Genomic DNA, 18093 nt, shown 5'->3' with positions numbered 1-18093 from the left:
TGCCTGCTGCTTACATACAGTATATCTCACTTCATGCAAAGCCTTTCTATCTACATGTTGCTAAGAAACAGGAAGTGCCCATAGGCAGAATACGCTCACATTTATGCGTTAAGCTGGCTCATATGGTCAAAATAGCTGTTTCTCAGGGTTCTTTCATCAGCCAAGATGCCTCACATGCGATTTGAGGACAGATATACTGTATACAGGAACATCTGAGGCCACTAGTTATGCAGCTACTTATAATCTGTTTTGAGAGTAATGAAAAAGCTCATATTACAATATTCTACAGTACTGTTCAAAGGTTTGGAAATCTAACAGAGGCATGGGGAGTGACACATTGTTCATTCTTCTTCACTATAATCCTAGATCCTCTAATAGCTTGGCAGTCCTTCCTTTGTCTTCTCCTTGGTTATTAGTTGATAAGACCTTGATGAGGAGGTGGTCCGAGGCAGCCCTTCAGAGGGGTATGAATTACCTGACATGTCAGCGCTCGGTATATGCCTAAAACTTGGTAATTGAGACATTAAATATTTTGATTGCAGCACACTGAAATGTACTGAATATGATGCTTACATGACCTGGCCCAGTGGCACCAGCCAGGTTTTCCATGTTCTTATCCTGAGGTGTGATTCAACGCTGCAGGTGCTCTGCAAGAGGCCTCTGGCTCCCCTGACGTCCCTCAGTCAGCCTGATGGTTGGGCTATGCCCCGAAGTCCTTCCTCATCAGTCCACCCTGTCCAGAGCAGCTCTGCCCCAATGCCGACCCCGGATCTCTGGGGACAAGGCTCCAGAGGAGAAGCAGTGAGGCGATCAGGGTGCGAGAGCTACACTGACAGCGGGAGGATTACGATGAAGTATACAGAAATTAATGAAAGCTGGCATCAGGCATCTTTTACGTTCTTCTCCCCTGAGCACTAAGGTGATTCAGAAGATAATTGAACATTTGATGAAAGCTGGTCCAGCAGTCTGTACTGTATGGGAGGTTCACAGCATATACTGTAGGACTCCTGTTATTGAAGAAACAAAACCATAACACTTTTCTTTTAACAGGTGATATTTTTGGTTCAAAAAAGATTGATAGTGAATTGCTCAAGGTGAGCTATTCGAGTGAAGCACCTTGCTCAAGGGTACCACAGCTGTGTCCCAGAATCCGAACCATCACTCAGAACAGCTGCCTTAATTCTGTTCTCTTTGCCACACTTTAAATAGCACTGACCTGACAGAAAATTCAGTCCAGGACCACGAGAGTTAACCACCAAGCATCTCTGTCCTGCATGCCCTGCATCTGTGGCTTTGGTTGGATTTTGAGCTCAGGACTTCAGCAAACGAAATCTAGGGAGCGGTTCATGTTACATCATATCCCACAGAGCACGCACGCACCACCGCTGCTAAAATCAGATCTGTGCCTGTCTGCACAATAGCACAGAAAACTGCAGACCGTCCAGAAGTATTTAATGACACTGAATGCTAGATTAACGTTGGGGCTAGTCAGCTCAGGGGCTTTGTCACCTCTCACAGCGCAGGGATTAGTACAATCCCTGGGGGAGGCGACTGCAGGACAAATGTGAAAGTCACTTGCTGTCAGGAATGCCAGCTTTCCACCCCAGGAATCCGTAAGCAGTCTCTCTAAACACTTTCTGATGGTAGGTTTTGGTTCCTGGTCCACAGAATGAGCAAGGAAACATGAACTGGAGGACATGAGTGGAAATTACAGGAAAGTGCATTTAAAATTGAGAACAGGAGGGACGTCTTCACAAAAGGGATTGTGGGAGTGTGGGACAAGCTGCTCAGTCGTGCGGTTGAAGCCATATCGTTGACTTCTTTTAAGACATGTCTGGATGAGATCCTTGGATCAATTAACTACTAACTACCAAACACGTTAGATGGGCAGAAAGGCCTCCTTTAGTTTTTTTTAAGAAAGCTGCCACCAGTGATGAGAGAGAAATACCCTGCTTCAGATCCACCCTTGGATGAGAATGAGGAGGATGTCATTGGAGTACAATATTGCACCAGCCACCCTCTTTCCTTAACAAACACTGACATAACCTTCCTTGATTGAAACCCCAGACTTTGTACTATACATTGTAACATGTTTGGTGTCTTACTTCGCTACATTGTCTAGAAGCTTTAAATCAAGTGTCAACACAAATACTTAAGATTTTCTCATCTTATATCTATAATTGATATTTCTGCTACCTGCACACAATCCTGCACTTGTCTACATTAAATGTGATTTACTGTAGCACATTTTTGCCTAGTCTTTTCTATTTTAATTTTATTTGCAGAATCTCCAGCATATGCTGTTCCTCTTATTTTGGGATCACGAGTGAATTTGACTACTTTATCAACTACAGTATACTGGAAACTGGACCGCTACATATTAAGAGTAGAGTCTGCTGATTACATCATCTAGTAAACAACTAAAAAGCACACTCGAAACCAACTTAACAATTTCTTGTTAAATTTAATTTGAAAATCCTTTTAAATTTTAAAACCTTCAGAATAGGGGAAGTGAATTTAGTTCTGGAGGCAAAAACGATGAGAAATACCATGTGCTTCTTTACAAGCGTTTTGCTTTGTTATGAAGAACACTGCAGTCTTTTTCTGATTGCTGTTGAGTTCAGATCTTCAAACTACCACTTCATACTCCACACAGCAAGCATGTGGGTGTCTGCAGGCAGAGGTTATAGGAGGTGGGCTAAGCATCGCACTCCTCTACTCTGCATCACCTCTGAAGTCACTTTTGCTTAGTGTGCCAGCATGCTCCAATACTGGAGTATCTGAAAAGTCATTATCACAACAAAAGTAACAGCTTTTCTCAGCTTCACATCAGACGCATTCTTTCCTGAACAGATTAATATCCCATCTGCACTGTCATCAATATAATTATTAGGCTTCTCTTACAGAAGGATATCAACTGTTCTACAAAATTGATTGTTAGAACCATATAAAATCTTTGGCACTTACTGAAACGGCTTTTTTAGGAGAACTTAAACTGATCACTGTTTGAAACAATATTAACACTAGTACTTTATTTCAGTTACAGAACAAACTCAGATGTATACGACATATGACATATCCTGCTACTTTCAGACAATGTTCAAAAGCACCTAGTTGTTAGTGCTGTGTGCTCTGTTGGTAGTTCTAGAACAAATCTGATGACTGCCTTTGAAGTCACTGAATACGGTATTTTCAATGAGGAGGCAGATATCTCAAGTATTTTAATTAATTCCGAATAGAATGATAAGAAATCAGTTCACTGTTGGCTCTACAGAGTATTGTTAAGGAATTTTAATCATTAACAATATCATTAACCTTTTGCCTTAAACTCTCCTTAATTGAAGTAATAGGACTCACCTTACTAAATTGAAGTTAAGTATTTTGGGCACATTTTCTTTTAAAAAAAAGGTTTGTTTCTCAATAAAATTGAGTGGGATGCCTAGCTGAAGGGGGCAACAGCAGTGTCTCACTAGTAATTTGATCCTAAAAAATGGAGGAGTTTCCAGTGCCGATGGAACAATCTCCTGATCCCAACAGCAAAGATGCAGTTAAAAGATTATCAGAAGCTTCTGGTTTGTTGTTCGTGATGTCTAAATGTTTCTTGTCTTTGATAAACTCTTTAAGATGTAGAAATGCGCTGAAAATGTTAACATATAAAATATCTTGGGAATCACCTCCAAAGAAGAATGTGACAATAAAATCTCTAAAAATCTGTCTTAATGAAAAATGTTATACATAGGTTTAAATTGCCAAAATTGCCCTTCTCTAAATGAAACCTATAATGTAAAAAAGGTTTACACTATTCTTTAAGAACCCAGCTTCATAGCCACCCATGTACATTAAGCAATTTAGATGTTTAAACTTTTGTTACCGTTTAACTGTGATATGGATAAAACCAACAGACTTTCGTACACGTTTTCATGCTGGTCTCAATTTTTTCACATAAAGTATTTCATTTAGGACAAGGCTATTAAACATAAGAACAAATCTTTCTTCCAGCTGGTTTGACAAGAACATGGTGCTGGTGAGCCAACTTAGCTCTGAGAGTTCCTACCAGAATGTCCATCTGCTGATTCAACTCCACTGTCTTCGATAACCATTCTAAGTGTTTTTTTGGGGGGGAATTTTTATTGGAAACGATCATCTTCTCTTGCAGAAGAAAATGATAAAAAGCTCAGATTGCATATTCAAAGACTCTTATCTTTCCATTGGCAGTGGTACACTGGAATGGCTTTTTTAAAGGTATTAAAATAGTGAAAGCGCAGTCCGTGTAGTTATCATAAATGAATGCACCATCCAGTGAAGCAGAAAATAGAAACTGAAATCTGAGATTAAGATTTTCTAACTTTCACAATAAAAAGCCATTCAACTTATTTTGGAATGATTTAAAATATTTAATGCATCTAAGGTAAAACACATTTTATTGATTAGTATAAAAAATTAGCAAGACTGACCATTATGAAAATTCTACGATTCATTTGTTCAGTTTGTGGATTTTGACAACTGTAGTGTCTCGCTTCAAAGAACAAATCTTTGAAAGAAACCGAAACAAAAGGTAAAACAGGGTATGTAGCAAAGAAAAGCCTACATGTATCTCCGCACAAACTGAACCAAGTTCATTCTGTGTCAGAGCAAAGCAGCATGATGATTTCAGGTCCGTGGGAGAAACTTATATACGGTCCCCAATCTGAGGCCTGTCCCCACCCTGAGGCCAGTCCTACAGAGACAGCTGGCATTTACTGTCCCAACAACTCTCTTCACTAGACTAAAGCGCTGTTTTTAACCACCTCTCTGCACTTACCATCCATGAGGAGTACCAAGAGGCTAACACACCAGCTCATGAGGGACAGGTAACTGCACTCTCCTCAGCCCTTTTTCCATCAAAGGGCCTGATTTTCCTTCACCTGATATAAGCAGCCAGCCTGGGCTGGAATAGATGCCCAGACATGACAGTATTCGGCCATCAGAGCTGGTTTCCACTGCACTGAGTGCTACTCACAACTCCCACTCACTCAGCAAGCCAACAAGAAGATGCCAGGCTTGGAGACTTCTCTTGTAAATGGGAAAAAAAAGTTAAGACAAGGAGTACTGCTCTACCTAAAACGTCCAGCAAAAATCTGACACCACTGGTAATGACGGTGGTAGCAGGGTTGTTTAATGGCCATGGGCACAGTGGGGATGCTGGAGATCTAGCATGTGATGGCAGAGGTGATGAACTCAGGGGAAGCATTAATGTCAACGTCATGCAAACATTAGTGGCCACTGGGGAAAAAAGAAACTTCCTAATCATACAAAACACAAAAGGAAAAACAATAGGAAAAAAATCAGCCCTTCCCCTCCATTTCACTGTAGGGTTTGGACTCGTACATGTCATTGTTATTACTGGATTACTGATGCCGGGACAAAGCTGCAGAGCTGGCAGGAGAGCTGCTACTGCAGAAACGAGAATTCAGAAAAGAGGAGCCGAGTTGTGCAGAAAGGTCTTCGTCTCGCAGCTGGCTTTCTTGCTGCCCGTAATGAGGGCTCCTCCCCGTTCAGCCTCTGGGGTGAGGAGTCGCGTGCCAGTCTGGGTCAGGGCGCTGGCTGGCGTAGGCGGCTGCGCTCAGAGCAGCACGTAGCGGGTGACGCCCCCTCCGCGGAGCTCGCGCAGCCGCTGGCAGTGCCGCAGCACGTTCAGCATGCTCTGGAAGCGCTTGCCCACGTTCATGGAGGTGAACTCCCTGATGTCAGTGTCCACGATGAAAAACAGACCTGCAACGTCACAAACAAGGAGGATCAACCCCCTCTGCCCTGGGGCACTTCTCCGGGAATCGACAGATTCTGAAAACAGGTGACAGATCAAGAGCAAGCCATTTGTCTCACGTGCTGTGCGCAGCTAACTGAACTAAAATTCTCATCTAGCTGACTGTTGAAGGAAAGATTTTTCCCATCGTACCTACAGCTCATTTGATCTCCTATTTAGTCTTAAATGCACCTCCTCTTAACTGACCAGTTGTGTCCCTGGGACCTTGACTCATGTTTGATTCTCAAGTTGTCCTTTGCGTTGACTGCCAGTGCTTTGCAGGATCTAGAATACTAAGTTGTGTTAAGTCCACTCTTATTATTCCCCCTTCAAGACTCAAGGGAATCAAGCCTTTAAATCCTCTGTGCAGGTCACAGACGTATTAATCTGGATGAACTCTTTCCAGAGTGGTGATATCCTTGATATCTTGTTCTTGTGGTATGGAAAACAAAATCCAGCACAATGCCCAAAACGAGATCTTACGAGTGTGCTGTAAGATTCACATTATTCCCAGCTCAAAGCAGATTTCACACTGTACAGAGAGGCAGCTTGGGATGTTTTAGTTGCCTTCGTCCATTTCTAATGAGTAAACTGCAGCATATTTTACCGAGCATGCCACATACTGTTTATTTGCACTGCCTAAACACCTTCACTGAGGTGGCAATTCCTCATGATATTTTAAATATCTGTGACTAATCACAAACCTTTAATTGAGGTTATCTTACGTCAAAACACATCACTCAGAGAAAAATCTTCTCAATGCAGAGCAGCATTTGAAAGAATCACGTTTGCCTTCTTAGTTCGACTCCTCTGTAACTACATTACCTTTAGTGCCCTTGGTCTCCTCGTCCTTAAACCTCTGGTACAGTTTCCTTGAGGCGTTGCTCATGGATTTTAGAGGCTGGTGCAGAATCTTGTATTTACTTGTCACTGCTTTGTTGATTTCCTCGATCACACCGTTCAGCTGGTCGTATGTCATGCGTCCTTTCATGTATCTAAAAAGTTGAAAAGGGTGTTAAAACACAGCTGAAGAGAGGAGACTCTCAGGTGAACAGGAAGAAAACTGGCTCCAAGCTTTGTTTGGTAGCTGAAGTCTGGTCCTCCACAACAGTAAAGTATTAGGGGTATAAAGGAAGCTTAAGCATTTATGAAATTTTTATGAGCGATAATACTAGCTGAGGCAGAACATCACTGACTTGGCCTATGAATGTCACAGGGTGCACACACTGATGCTCATTGTGGAATAATGCAGGATTAGGGCCCAACAAAAGTGTATATGGAAGAAAACTAACAAAATATTGCCTTTTCAATTAAGTGGGCCACATCCCCTCTTAATCGGATTCCCACTTGTTTCACTGTCAGGATAGAAATGATCTTGTTCCAAGAAAAAACCTTCTTCCTAGCAACTTGGAAACAAAAGGCCTCTGAGCACAGTCTGCTGCATATGTCTGACGCTTTAAATAGAGAAATAATCCCACTAGTTCAAGTGTGTCACCAGTTTTCCTTTAACATGATTAGTAACCATTTTTCATTAGGAACACTCTGTCCTGGTATTTAATCCATATCATCGGCCCTGTTTATGTAATGGCCCTGGGAAGGCCTGGTAGCTGATTGCGGAAATAAAGTACTGATTATAGAGGTAAGCCTGCAGACAAATCCTGGGACTGTGACAGAAAGAGGACGCTGCAGAAGTCGCAGAAGGTGAAGTTTCATAAAATGAACACAAACAAAAAAAATGGAGTGCTGTAGTGAAAAATACTTTTTCCTTTAAGCTAAGAGAAGGGAGTGTGGAGGTAATTCTTTACTCCCCATTCACAATGAAACAACTGACTAAGAAAGCCTTTCCTTTTTATTGATTTAGTTCAAATTTGCACACCCATTCTGCATTGAGTTTGGCACTGAATTGCATAATGAAAAGGATAATTTACAGCCCTTAGCAGTACCAAACAAAGCTGTATGCAAAGTCAAAAAAGCTTTCAATAGGATAAAAGGGCAGTTTATAAACAGAACACAAAAACCGCAATGGTGCAGTTTTTAAACACTCAAAGCATTAAAACTAGTGTTCCATTTTGTTCCTCAAGAATTTTGGTGCACAGAAGAGTTCAAAGAACAGTACCTGATATAAAGACATGTTGCGCCAAAAAGGGATGGAATCTCTGATTGATTTTAATGTCTTAAGCAAAGGAGATGATCTGATTCAAGTATTTAAAGTCACATAAGAATGTAAGAAAGGTTACGAGAGGATTGGTCTATCTAGTGTGTTTGGTAGTTCGTAGTTAATTGATCTAAAGATCTCATCCGCCGTGGGAAGAGCTGTGCCTTCCCTCCTCTGTTTTAAAGACCCCATGTTCAGTTCTTTCAGCCTGTCAGCGTAGGGTGTCGACAGAAACTTCAAAACAGAAAAACACACACAGACCAGAAGCCTGTTTTCTGCCTGTGCGTCAAACCAGGGGCCTGGTTTATCAAGGGGACACAAGGACTGGCCTATTCAGGCATCTAAACAAGAGACGTCTCCTCACACACTTCAGGAACAAACTGCCCAGTCATACCGCTGACAGGGACTCACTGGCAAAGCTTCAAGAACCAGCTCAATGTGCTCCTGGATCAATAAGCTGCAAGCAAACAAATGAGCAAGACAAGAACACGCGTTGTGCCACAGGACATTATTTTTCTAGCTCCATTGTACGACTATTTTTCACTGAATTGTTTCAGATTGAAATGGCTATATATTTGTGAACACAGGCATTTGGATATGTACAATCTACCTATTTTGTTAGGAAACTATGGACATCCTCACAACACACTTTAGCCCGGGTGGAGGACTAAAGCATAAAATCAAATTTCTCGTAACGAATGTACATGAAAAGTGCAAATGCATTCAATTACAAGCCTGCAGACTGAACATTCCTATTAAGGCTCCTAGCTCCTCGACACCTGCGGAGAACCACACAGAAACGCTGCTACGCCCTACAGGTCTAGATACTCACTGTACTGTAAATGTTGTAGGAAAGGTTACAAAGAAGTCATATGTGTGGGAAATGTGAGAAACAGGCTAACTGCTCTTCTACAGCTTGCTCTTAAACCACTCAGGTCCTCATTGTGTGCCAGTCTTATGGGGAACTGTCACAACAGTCCCACAGGCATGTCTACACCATGGATAAACGGCTCAAACCAGTTAATAGTTCAGCCCTTCATCTACAACATAACACATTAATGCAGTTATTTCACATCTAAATGCAGACTATTTATAATAAACAACTGGTCTCACCTTTTTTATTAATTTTAACTACGCCTACTCCTGCTCTCACGGGCTTCACTTTCTCTTTATTTTACGGCTATGGATGCTGGTTACGTGACTAAAAATGTAGCTAAAATAAGACCTAGTATTATCTAACGAGCTATCCGAGACCTTCCTTTAGGGTTTACACAGAGATGGTACTGAAACAGCACTTGCTGAGGTAGGTTATGATATGTTGATGGTGTTGAACTCTGAGGCACTTAAAATTCTTCTCTATCAGGTCTTAACTGCCGCTCCTAATACTGTCAATCCAGAGCCTTCATCCTGGATTGCTTGGAAAATCATCTAGGGGCTGCTGATAAACCGTTTGTTGGTTTGGCTCCTATTTGGCTAACAGAAGCCAATTAGTAAATCTTGGCTGTTGTAAATCTGAGGATGTCCCAGTTATTCAGGCTGTTCCCCATGGGTTTGTGCTGGAACCTTTACCATTTAGCATATATACAATGCCACCTGCGGAGATATTTCCTATCATGGGAATTAATCTCACTTCTATGTCGAAAAACTAAATTTGATTTAACAGGTTTTGCACTTTACACCTGCCAGTCTGATGTTAAGGCAGACTTATTTAATCTAGACATACTGTATAATGACCACAAACCAAACCGGTCCTCACTATACAGTTGTATAATTATATTAAATAAGCTAACAAAGACTTTACCATTCACACATTCCTCCAAAAGAAAATCATTATAAAATTCAGCAAATTACATTATTGATTAGGCTTGTGCAAAGACAGGCTGGGAAAACCTTTCCATTTCAGGCAAAGAGAAGGAAACAGTCCTTTAAGGTGTAAAAACAAAACTTTGTAGCAAGTTTTGTCATTTCCCCAGCCACAGCCTTACCTACAGAGCCCTGGGAGAGAAGTATCAATATAATACCTTCCAAATCGCTTACCAACAGACATGCTTGTAGAAAAAGAATAACTGAACTGAATCGCACTAAAGCAGGAATATGAAAGATCACTGAATACTTGAAGACCAGTAACCTGGAATCCAACATTTCTTGGTGATAATGTGACGAAAGGCTTAAGTACAGTATATCACAAAAAATTGATTTCTCTTTAAACAGGTATTGTAATAAATGTAATGCACTGTACTTTGCATTAAACCAGCTGAAGTAATGTGTCCGGTACTGTGTTGTATCTGCAGTACTGTATTTTAAATATGTAGTCTGTCTGTGATTTCTCTTAAGTACGCTGTGCTTTATTTCTAAAAGTTTTATACAAATTCAAGACATAAAAACATGTCTACAGCACCCAAAGACATTATATTATTATAGACAAAGGTATTATAAAACATTTGGGAAAGTATCTGACGTTTCTGGAAATGCTGTATTAATTATTCAGGCTCTGATCCAAAGCTAAGCATAAACAAGTTCCACCAATGTTGCTCACACTTAGCATCAAATTTCCCAAATTTGGAAAAACAGCAAAATCAAAATGTGACCCCCAAAAAGACTAGATACCGCTTAATGTAAAGTGCTGTTTTGATCCACATCCAATTGTTTCTACAATCCGTATAAACAGAGGTTTAATCAGAAGCCTCTTTATCCTAAAAAGATAATAAAAATTTAACAGTAAAAGATTGTTTCATTCCAAACTTGTTTTGTTACAACAGATACTAAGAGCCATTTCTTTCTCCATCCTCAAACCTCTAGAATCCACACAAACCTAAACGCTTATCATTGATTGCGTACAGCGCTACTAAATTTAACCCAACAATTTTACAGATGTACTGTATGTAGAAGCAGGCCTTTGGGAGAAACTGCTGTATCTGTTGTATAACCAGAGCAAACACTTGGCAACCTGTCAAGGTTTGGGGTCAATCAAAATAAAACCTTCATCTAATCGATGTGTTATAGCTGAATGTGAAAAAAGAAAGCAGTCTCGCTTTTAAAAGCCAGTTTGCCAGCAAGCTGTTTCTTTAACCAACACATTACCCAAAAATGTGTTTTTAGCTTCTGTCACTCTGCAAGGGAACTGGAGCAGCATTGGATGAACTGATCAATATTTATGCAACAGCAACACAAAACCAGCCCTCTGTTGATCAAAGTGGATCGTTCCTCCTCCCACCTGCACTCCTAACGTGCTCTTCAGTGGGAAGAAGCCCGTAGCCGAACCTAAAAGACTTAACCGTAGCCCGAGGGAGAATAGCGATTTTCCTGGCCACATCCCGGAAAAGAAAGGAAATAGTCAGGGTTTGCTCCAAAAGCCCTCGGTCGGCCACTGCTCCACACTGTCTCACTACAAAGTGACAACTGGGGCAAATTGGGGGATACAACAAAAAGGCAAACCATGTCAGGATATACAGCTAAAAGAAAGGGATTTAAGTTAAATCAATGTTATGTTATAAATGCACAACCTGTTAGCAAATGTAGCTTGTAGAATTCTGCGCACACCTCTGGTCGCCATGTTACAAAAAAGATGGTGATGTGCAGAGACACCCCTGGGCTGAAAAGAATATCCTGTTCTGTCAGGCTAAAGAACAGCTTCAGTTCTTAAGACATCCTGCTACTTATATTTATATTTAAAAGTGGATTGGACCACTGGCTTTGGTTCTTGATCATAAAAAGCCTGAAGACTATTTTTATCCTGATGTATTCATTAAAGGCCCTCCAGTGAGTTGCCCTTCGTCACAAACGTGCCCAATCAGGGAGGGAAGAAGGCACTCTCTGTGTGGCCTGCCGGACACCTGATGAGGGCCGTAGTACAAAAACACTTACTGTGGAATACTCTCAAACTCTGCCAAGGTGACGAACTCCATTTCCTTGATTACACATTTAGAGGGCTTTCTGACGGGCTCTTGCTCAGGAACTGGTCTGGTGTCGGGATCCTTTTCCGATTTCACCTCAGCGACACTAGGAAACAAGAGGGAGAGCTCTTGACATGGGGCGCCTGAGGCAAAGGAGGAGGTCATTACTGCACATGCAACGCAAGAATGCTTTGAGAAAAGGTGGTATCGTAGGGCCGCAAAAAGTCACAGCGCAGCTTGGCGTAGATTTCAGCTGAGTGTATTACGAAAGTCCTTGGAGATCTGAGCAGAGATCACTAAACTCTGAAGCACAGGCGTTACTGACTACTTCTCTACCTTGGACAGAGCCTAGATCACTTCCTGTGCTACCATAAATGTCATATTAAGGAAAAGCCAATTAAAATGGATATCTCTGTTCACGGCCTCACAAACATCCACCTGTCTACATATCCCGTGGGCCTGAGACAGCTAAATAAATACCCAGAGTTACAACAGGTGGTCACAAAAAAGTCTACCTGAATCGCATAGTAAACATGAGGCCTTACAGTGGTCAACACCTGGACCAGTTTCAGTCCGAAAGTGACAAAACCCCACGAGAGAAATGGCTGCTGATAAGCAGTGGTAGCTTTTGCAGCACACCCCAGTCTGCATTACCAGGACTGCAAGGGTTAAAATCCCTTCTGCAGCTGCTTTCGGAGACTAAAAAACACAAGCTGTTCCTGCACACAGCATCGATCAACTCCCTGCAAGAACACGGGGTTATCGAGCTCTCCTTTTACACGCGCGGGACCAACGAGAAATCCGCGTGCCTGCGGTCCCTCTGAATGAGTCCGTCGCACGCAGATCAGCTTGTGAGCTACGGGCACGAGGGAGCCGAGCAGTAGGAGGCTCAGCTGGGATCTCCTCTTCATTCCCACGGTTCCATATGGCACTTCGCTTCTCCGGGAGCACGCCGGCAGCAGGATGCCGATGACAGCACCGCCGCAGGGCTGCAGGAACGGGGAACGGAGAGCTGGCCTTGTTCCACTGCATCAGCACTGGGGCCGCAGGCCTGTCGCACAGGGCGCTGGCAGCAGATGTGCGAGAGGCCAGGGAACAGGCTTGTGGCACAGCGGGACTGAGGAGTAATTATACCGCAGGGCCCAACACAGCGCTGATTGCTCAGAGTCCATTTACTCAAAGCCAGCTAACTACAGTAGAGGAGCTGGGAATTTGACTGAAATCACCTCACGGTCCCTGTGTCCCACGTATCTGAACATGCCGATTTACTTTCTGAACTGAGCTACCGGTTGTAAACAGTCAAAGGGGGCACTGTTCTCTGAAAAGATGGGCAGGGCTGACCTTGCAGTGACTGAGGTTTTCCTCGGCATGTGTGGAGGGATGTTCTGTAAGAGGTGTTCGGCCTCCTTCGCGTCCTCCTTAAAGGATTCCTCTACCTCCTGCAGGACGAGAGATGTTAAATCAGCAGTTAGAGAAATTATGTTCAAAGAATCAAAGAAAGCATTTCATTCATGAGGGACTCTGATTTCTGGCTGTGGTCTGTGGGAGCCCAGGCTTCTAGTTTTCACGGCAGCAGAGCTCTTCAATCGCCAGTTTAAAAGCCATACGATGCTTCAATCACTTTCTGCCATCAGGGCATGTTTTCATGCGTCTGCAAGGTCTGTCCACAATGTTTTTAATAAAATGCTGCTCACGTGCAGCTGATGTTATCAGACTAGCAGTGAGAGATGTACGATACTGGGAATCGCACTGGACACAGGCCGTGAGCATGTACAAACGTTTATGAGCAAAAAAATCTTTTAAAGAGAATAAAAAACAGTCCTAGCTGAAAACTTTGAAAACTAGCAAATTTAGGGCTTATAATATAATATAGTACAGTATATAGTATAACATAATAAGTGTTTCTGGTCAGATCCATCTCTTTTGTATCCTCAGCATTCTCTTCCCTTCAGTTTCATCTGAACCCTGCGGTAGGAATTTGGAAGAGTCAGCCCATGAGCGTGTGGTTATGCCCTGAGGTTACGGTGCATTACATAACCCCTGTGAAACTCTGGATTCAGTCTCCTAAGTGGGCTGTTCCAAAGATCCATTTACTGGCAAGGGAAAAAAAAATCTCTTCCATATTTCACTTTAGGTCCAGCACACTGATTCAGCCAAACTCTGACAAACGAGAATGTCAAAGAAGTGTGGTCGGAATTTAAATGAGCTTGCTAGAGGAAAACGGAAGCTTGTTTAATGTAGGGCACTCTAGACATTTACTACACCGATTTAATTAATATGAGGCAGCAGTGAGCAGCTCTGATCTTGGGGTTCAAGTTCCAGTTGGGTCAGTACAGTCATACCCTTGAGCAAAGACCTTTGCTCAGATAGCCCCAGCACAATACCCTGCTGTGAAAACGGGTCCCCAGGTCATTATCGTCAATGACAACTCAACTGACTCATCTTTTTCAATAATGGTTTGTTTTTGTTGGGAATTTTAATGAATGAATAAGACAGAGTGCCTTATCTGCTGTGCATTCTTCTCCATTTATTTTTAATAAGACAGAGCCCTCTGCTGGTTATTTATTTGTGATTCATTTTGTTTTGAACTTCCAGGACATCAGAGAACAAACAGGGTATGGCAATAAACTCTAAGGCAGAAACCATACACAGATTTATTCATACCACCCGTGAAATAGGAACAGAAAACAATGTATTACAATTCATAATGGAATGCATTACAGATCGGATAACCGGTCTTGCTTCAAAATTGTCAAAAATGTTATACTGTAATTGCAACAGTGCTGCACAGAGCAAAGTTGTATTTGATATAATTGAATCCCAGGAAACATGAGGGCCAGAATTATTCACATCTCTACGGGTTCCTTTAAACAAAATCCGGTACACAAACCCTCCAGCGTAGATCGCGAGCGAACACAGCCCCTGCACAGCAGAACCCCACCTGCGCCTCACACGGGAGATCTCCGTCGAGGAGATGGAGGAATTTCTATTCAAAGGGGGCCGGGCAGGTGCAGAAGAACATGGTACCTCACAGTCTCGGGCATACAGCTAGAAAAACAGCCATATGGAAAATGACCACGGTGACCAATGTCCAACACTGCCGTGTCTGCGAGCTACAGAAGTCATTGCAGCCAGAGCAGCTTCTGCTTGTGCACACGCCAGATCACTGACACCAGAGGGCTCCATTTTTTCTGCAGTTTGAAAAAAGACCCAAAACAAGCTAAGGGGTGGTAAGAGACAGCACCCCTCAACACACATAGAGGAACGTGAGAGATACTCAGGAGACGACACAAGGTCAGTCCCAGGGCCTTTTCCAAGACACATTTGCAAGTTGCTTAGTTTGTCTTTACTTCATGTATGTTTGAAAGCAGGCAGTAAATGGATCTACAGCGCCCCACTGCGCAGCGCCGGAGGAGCAGAGCTGGCACACGAGCGCGGCTTTGTCATAGGAAGACAGGAGGCAGTGGCCTGTCCTGCTGCTGTTCAGCACCTCTCCTCACTTTCCATTTCTGCACTCACTGCAGGCAGACTGCACGCCTAGGACCACTTCTTACGTGGTTCCAGCCTCTATGGGAACAGGAAGTGGAACGCAATTGCACTGAAAATGGACAAAACATGCAGCCCAGGCGGGACAGAAAAAACACATCCGGCTATCAGTCAGTATCATACCTTAAGGGTCTTCAGCATCTCCTTCTGCTGGGCGAGGTGTTTTTCAAACTGGTCTAAGAGCATATTTATCGTGAGAACATCCTGGCCCACTTTCTGCAGAATACTTCTTTTATGGGGATCATTTACTGAGGAAGGAAAAGAGAGAACAAAAAGGTAACTGCATTAAAATGAATAAAGGACCTCGACAGAAAAAGATATCGTTGCGTTTAAAAGACATTGAAATTCTGCCCTCTACACTGTCAGATCACATTTGCTCGGCTGTTTCCCCATGTTAACGAGGACCAGTGATAATCAGTTAGTACCTACTGTGTACAAGTAGCATTACTGAGCCACGAAACCAGGTTTGTCCAGTCCAAGTCCTGGAGGGCCAGTGTATCATTCTAGTATATTAGAAACAGAGAAGTTCTGGTTTTGAAGCTAATGGTTTTTTTTACTTCTAACACAAAATAGGACACAGCCTTGTTTAAGAAGCTTGTGATGCAGTGACAGAACAAGTCACATAGTGGCTGGTCTTAAATCAGTTTTGAATCACCAGTTTGAAAACCTGTCCGCACCGTACCAACGGTCCTGAGCTCAATCATCTTCCTGATGCATGATATTTTGTTGTTTATATGCTGAGTCAATTCTCCCAGGTCACAAGAATCCATTGGTAAAGCTGCCTATTGTTGTTTCTGTCAAAGACAAAAAAAAAAACAGTACAAAGACACATAAATAACACAGGCAATTCCATTTAATATTTAAATACAAATCTTGCTCAATGCAAATATTCACTAGAACATCACCAGCAAGGCTACAAGTCTCGTTTACACATTTTTTATCTGAGCACCTCAGTCAGATAATTCTCAAAGGATCCCACACAGTCTCTCAATAACATAGCTGGGCAGTTAATCCCAGTCTCCTCCCACTCTTTGTGTAAAGAAGTACACTTCACGTAAGGAAGAAGAATGTTTTCGGTATATAATCACAGTTCTCTTTTATTGTTCCACTTACTCCCACTGGTCAATGAAGGCCAAGTACAAACCTGGCTATTCGTCTTTGTACAGAATCTAACTAACAGACCAAATGACTTTAGAAATTTATATTGAATATACCTTGCTACAAATCCTTAAACATGCAAATTCGAGACGAAGGTCGATTCGATCTGTTTTCCGATTATTTGCCGATAGTCTTTTGTCTTAAAATTCGGGGTTGCGTCGAATTCCGTGCACGGTTGTGCTCAATTCACAATTAGCCATTTACAGTTACATTACAGCTAACGAGCTGAGCCCTGGATAACACCATCATGATTTTAAACGTCGCCATTAAACCGGTACCTCAAAGATCACTACAGAGAATCGAAGCAATCGATTATTTCCTGGTTTGTTTTAGAGGACCAGAGCTAAATCATTGCTAAAAGCAAACTGTAGCCTTCGAAAAACGAAACCTCGCTGAGGAAAGGACCACTAACCGAGTTGATAAGCGTGTTGGGGTCTGTAAGCAAGATTAGTGGAGGATATTTCACAAAGACAAAACAACCACAGCAAAAGTCGAACCAGCTAGACATAAATCGCAGACACACAGCAATCCTTATTCTTCAAAATACTCCGTACTTAATTTTAATTGTAATCATGATTTTGTACACATATATAGTGCTAACATTTAACATACAAGCGCTCTTGTGTATATAGTCCACGCGTTTTTGATCATTTCATGTTTGTTTCTATTTTAATAATTCAAACCCAAAATAAGCAAGCCGTAGACTTCGATCTGAAGACATCTTACTTATATAATATCTACAAAAACAGACCGTCTGGACCTGAACAGTGACGGCGCCGGCACTCCCCTCCGCTCCGCTTCTAGTCCACATTTCAAACTTCTCTCTCATCCCGCCATCCAATCGTCATCTCGCGAGAAGGAGAGAAGCTCATCGGGAAGTGTAGTTTAGAACAAAAACCCGTTTCGACCGCAAGTGTAGCTTCATAAACAAAAAGTCTCTTATCGTCAGTTCTGTTTCCAGTGTAAAAGTTATTTTTTAAGACTCTGGAAAAAATAAATGCATCTAAACTAGTCTTTATTTGGAAAATGTGTATGTACAAATGTTTTTTTTAATATAAGTTGTTACTAACAAAAAATGTCCAGCACTGATCTGTACAGGTTTTCCCGCACCAAACATGCATATAACAATGTGAATTCATAACTATAAATCAAAAACTGAAAGTTTGCCAGGTGAATTATAAAAAATACCACCTGTAAAGTCCCTGGCATAAATATTGTCATCATCATTTAGTTAATGATCATAATTACCTGCACTTTACCAGCAATATTTAAACTCTATATTGGTCAATAATTTGCTACATTTATTTCCAGAAATACATTTATTGACATACATGAAGTATAACATGGTTATGTTAATAATGTAACGGATTCGGGTTCTCGGGCTTGTGCCCTCGCCGCTCCCACCCCTGTTCGTCCGTCAACTGCAATGGGCGCGAATCCGGGTCTCCAGTGTCGCTCAACAGGAGTCTTGCCGGCTGAGCTTAAGTTATATAATGTGCAGGGGCGTATTCGTTACAATAACTTAAGAAGGATACTCCGGCTATTAAGTATTGGGGATC

At 42.1% G+C, this 18093-nt stretch overlaps 1 protein-coding gene across 1 annotated transcript; it reads right to left on the bottom strand.

Moving 5' to 3' along the window:
* Positions 1-5542: 5542 nt before the first annotated feature.
* On the bottom strand, positions 5543-17338 carry ska1 (spindle and kinetochore associated complex subunit 1). Its single transcript, XM_088910416.1, has 7 exons — positions 17286-17338; positions 16059-16170; positions 15500-15624; positions 13172-13269; positions 11802-11936; positions 6608-6777; positions 5543-5751 (listed from the first exon to the last, which is right to left on the bottom strand). Exons 2-7 carry the CDS (start codon positions 16144-16146, stop codon positions 5603-5605), a joined length of 765 nt encoding a protein of 254 aa, XP_088766542.1. The 5' UTR covers positions 16147-16170; positions 17286-17338; the 3' UTR covers positions 5543-5602.
* Between the last annotated feature and the right edge of the window lie 755 nt (positions 17339-18093).

Source organism: Atractosteus spatula, chromosome 3 (genome assembly GCF_055471065.1).
Source record: "Atractosteus spatula isolate fAtrSpa1 chromosome 3, fAtrSpa1.hap1, whole genome shotgun sequence".
Taxonomy (NCBI): Eukaryota; Metazoa; Chordata; class Actinopteri; order Semionotiformes; family Lepisosteidae; genus Atractosteus; species Atractosteus spatula.
Note: the sequence above shows the minus strand (reverse complement) of the source record. Positions and strands in the feature narration are given on the sequence as shown.

What these genes read in the sequence shown, in the direction of transcription:
- ska1 (XM_088910416.1), bottom strand. Translation starts at nt 16,146, where the DNA reads ATGGATTCTTGTGACCTGGGAGAATTGACTCAGCATATAAACAACAAA. An exon ending in AGATGCTGAAGACCCTTAAG is followed by an intron (nt 13,270 to 15,499) that starts GTATGATACTGA and finishes CTCGTCCTGCAG; the next exon opens with GAGGTAGAGGAATCCTTTAA. An exon ending in GGAGACCAAGGGCACTAAAG is followed by an intron (nt 5,752 to 6,607) that starts GTAATGTAGTTA and finishes GTGACGTTGCAG; the next exon opens with GTCTGTTTTTCATCGTGGAC.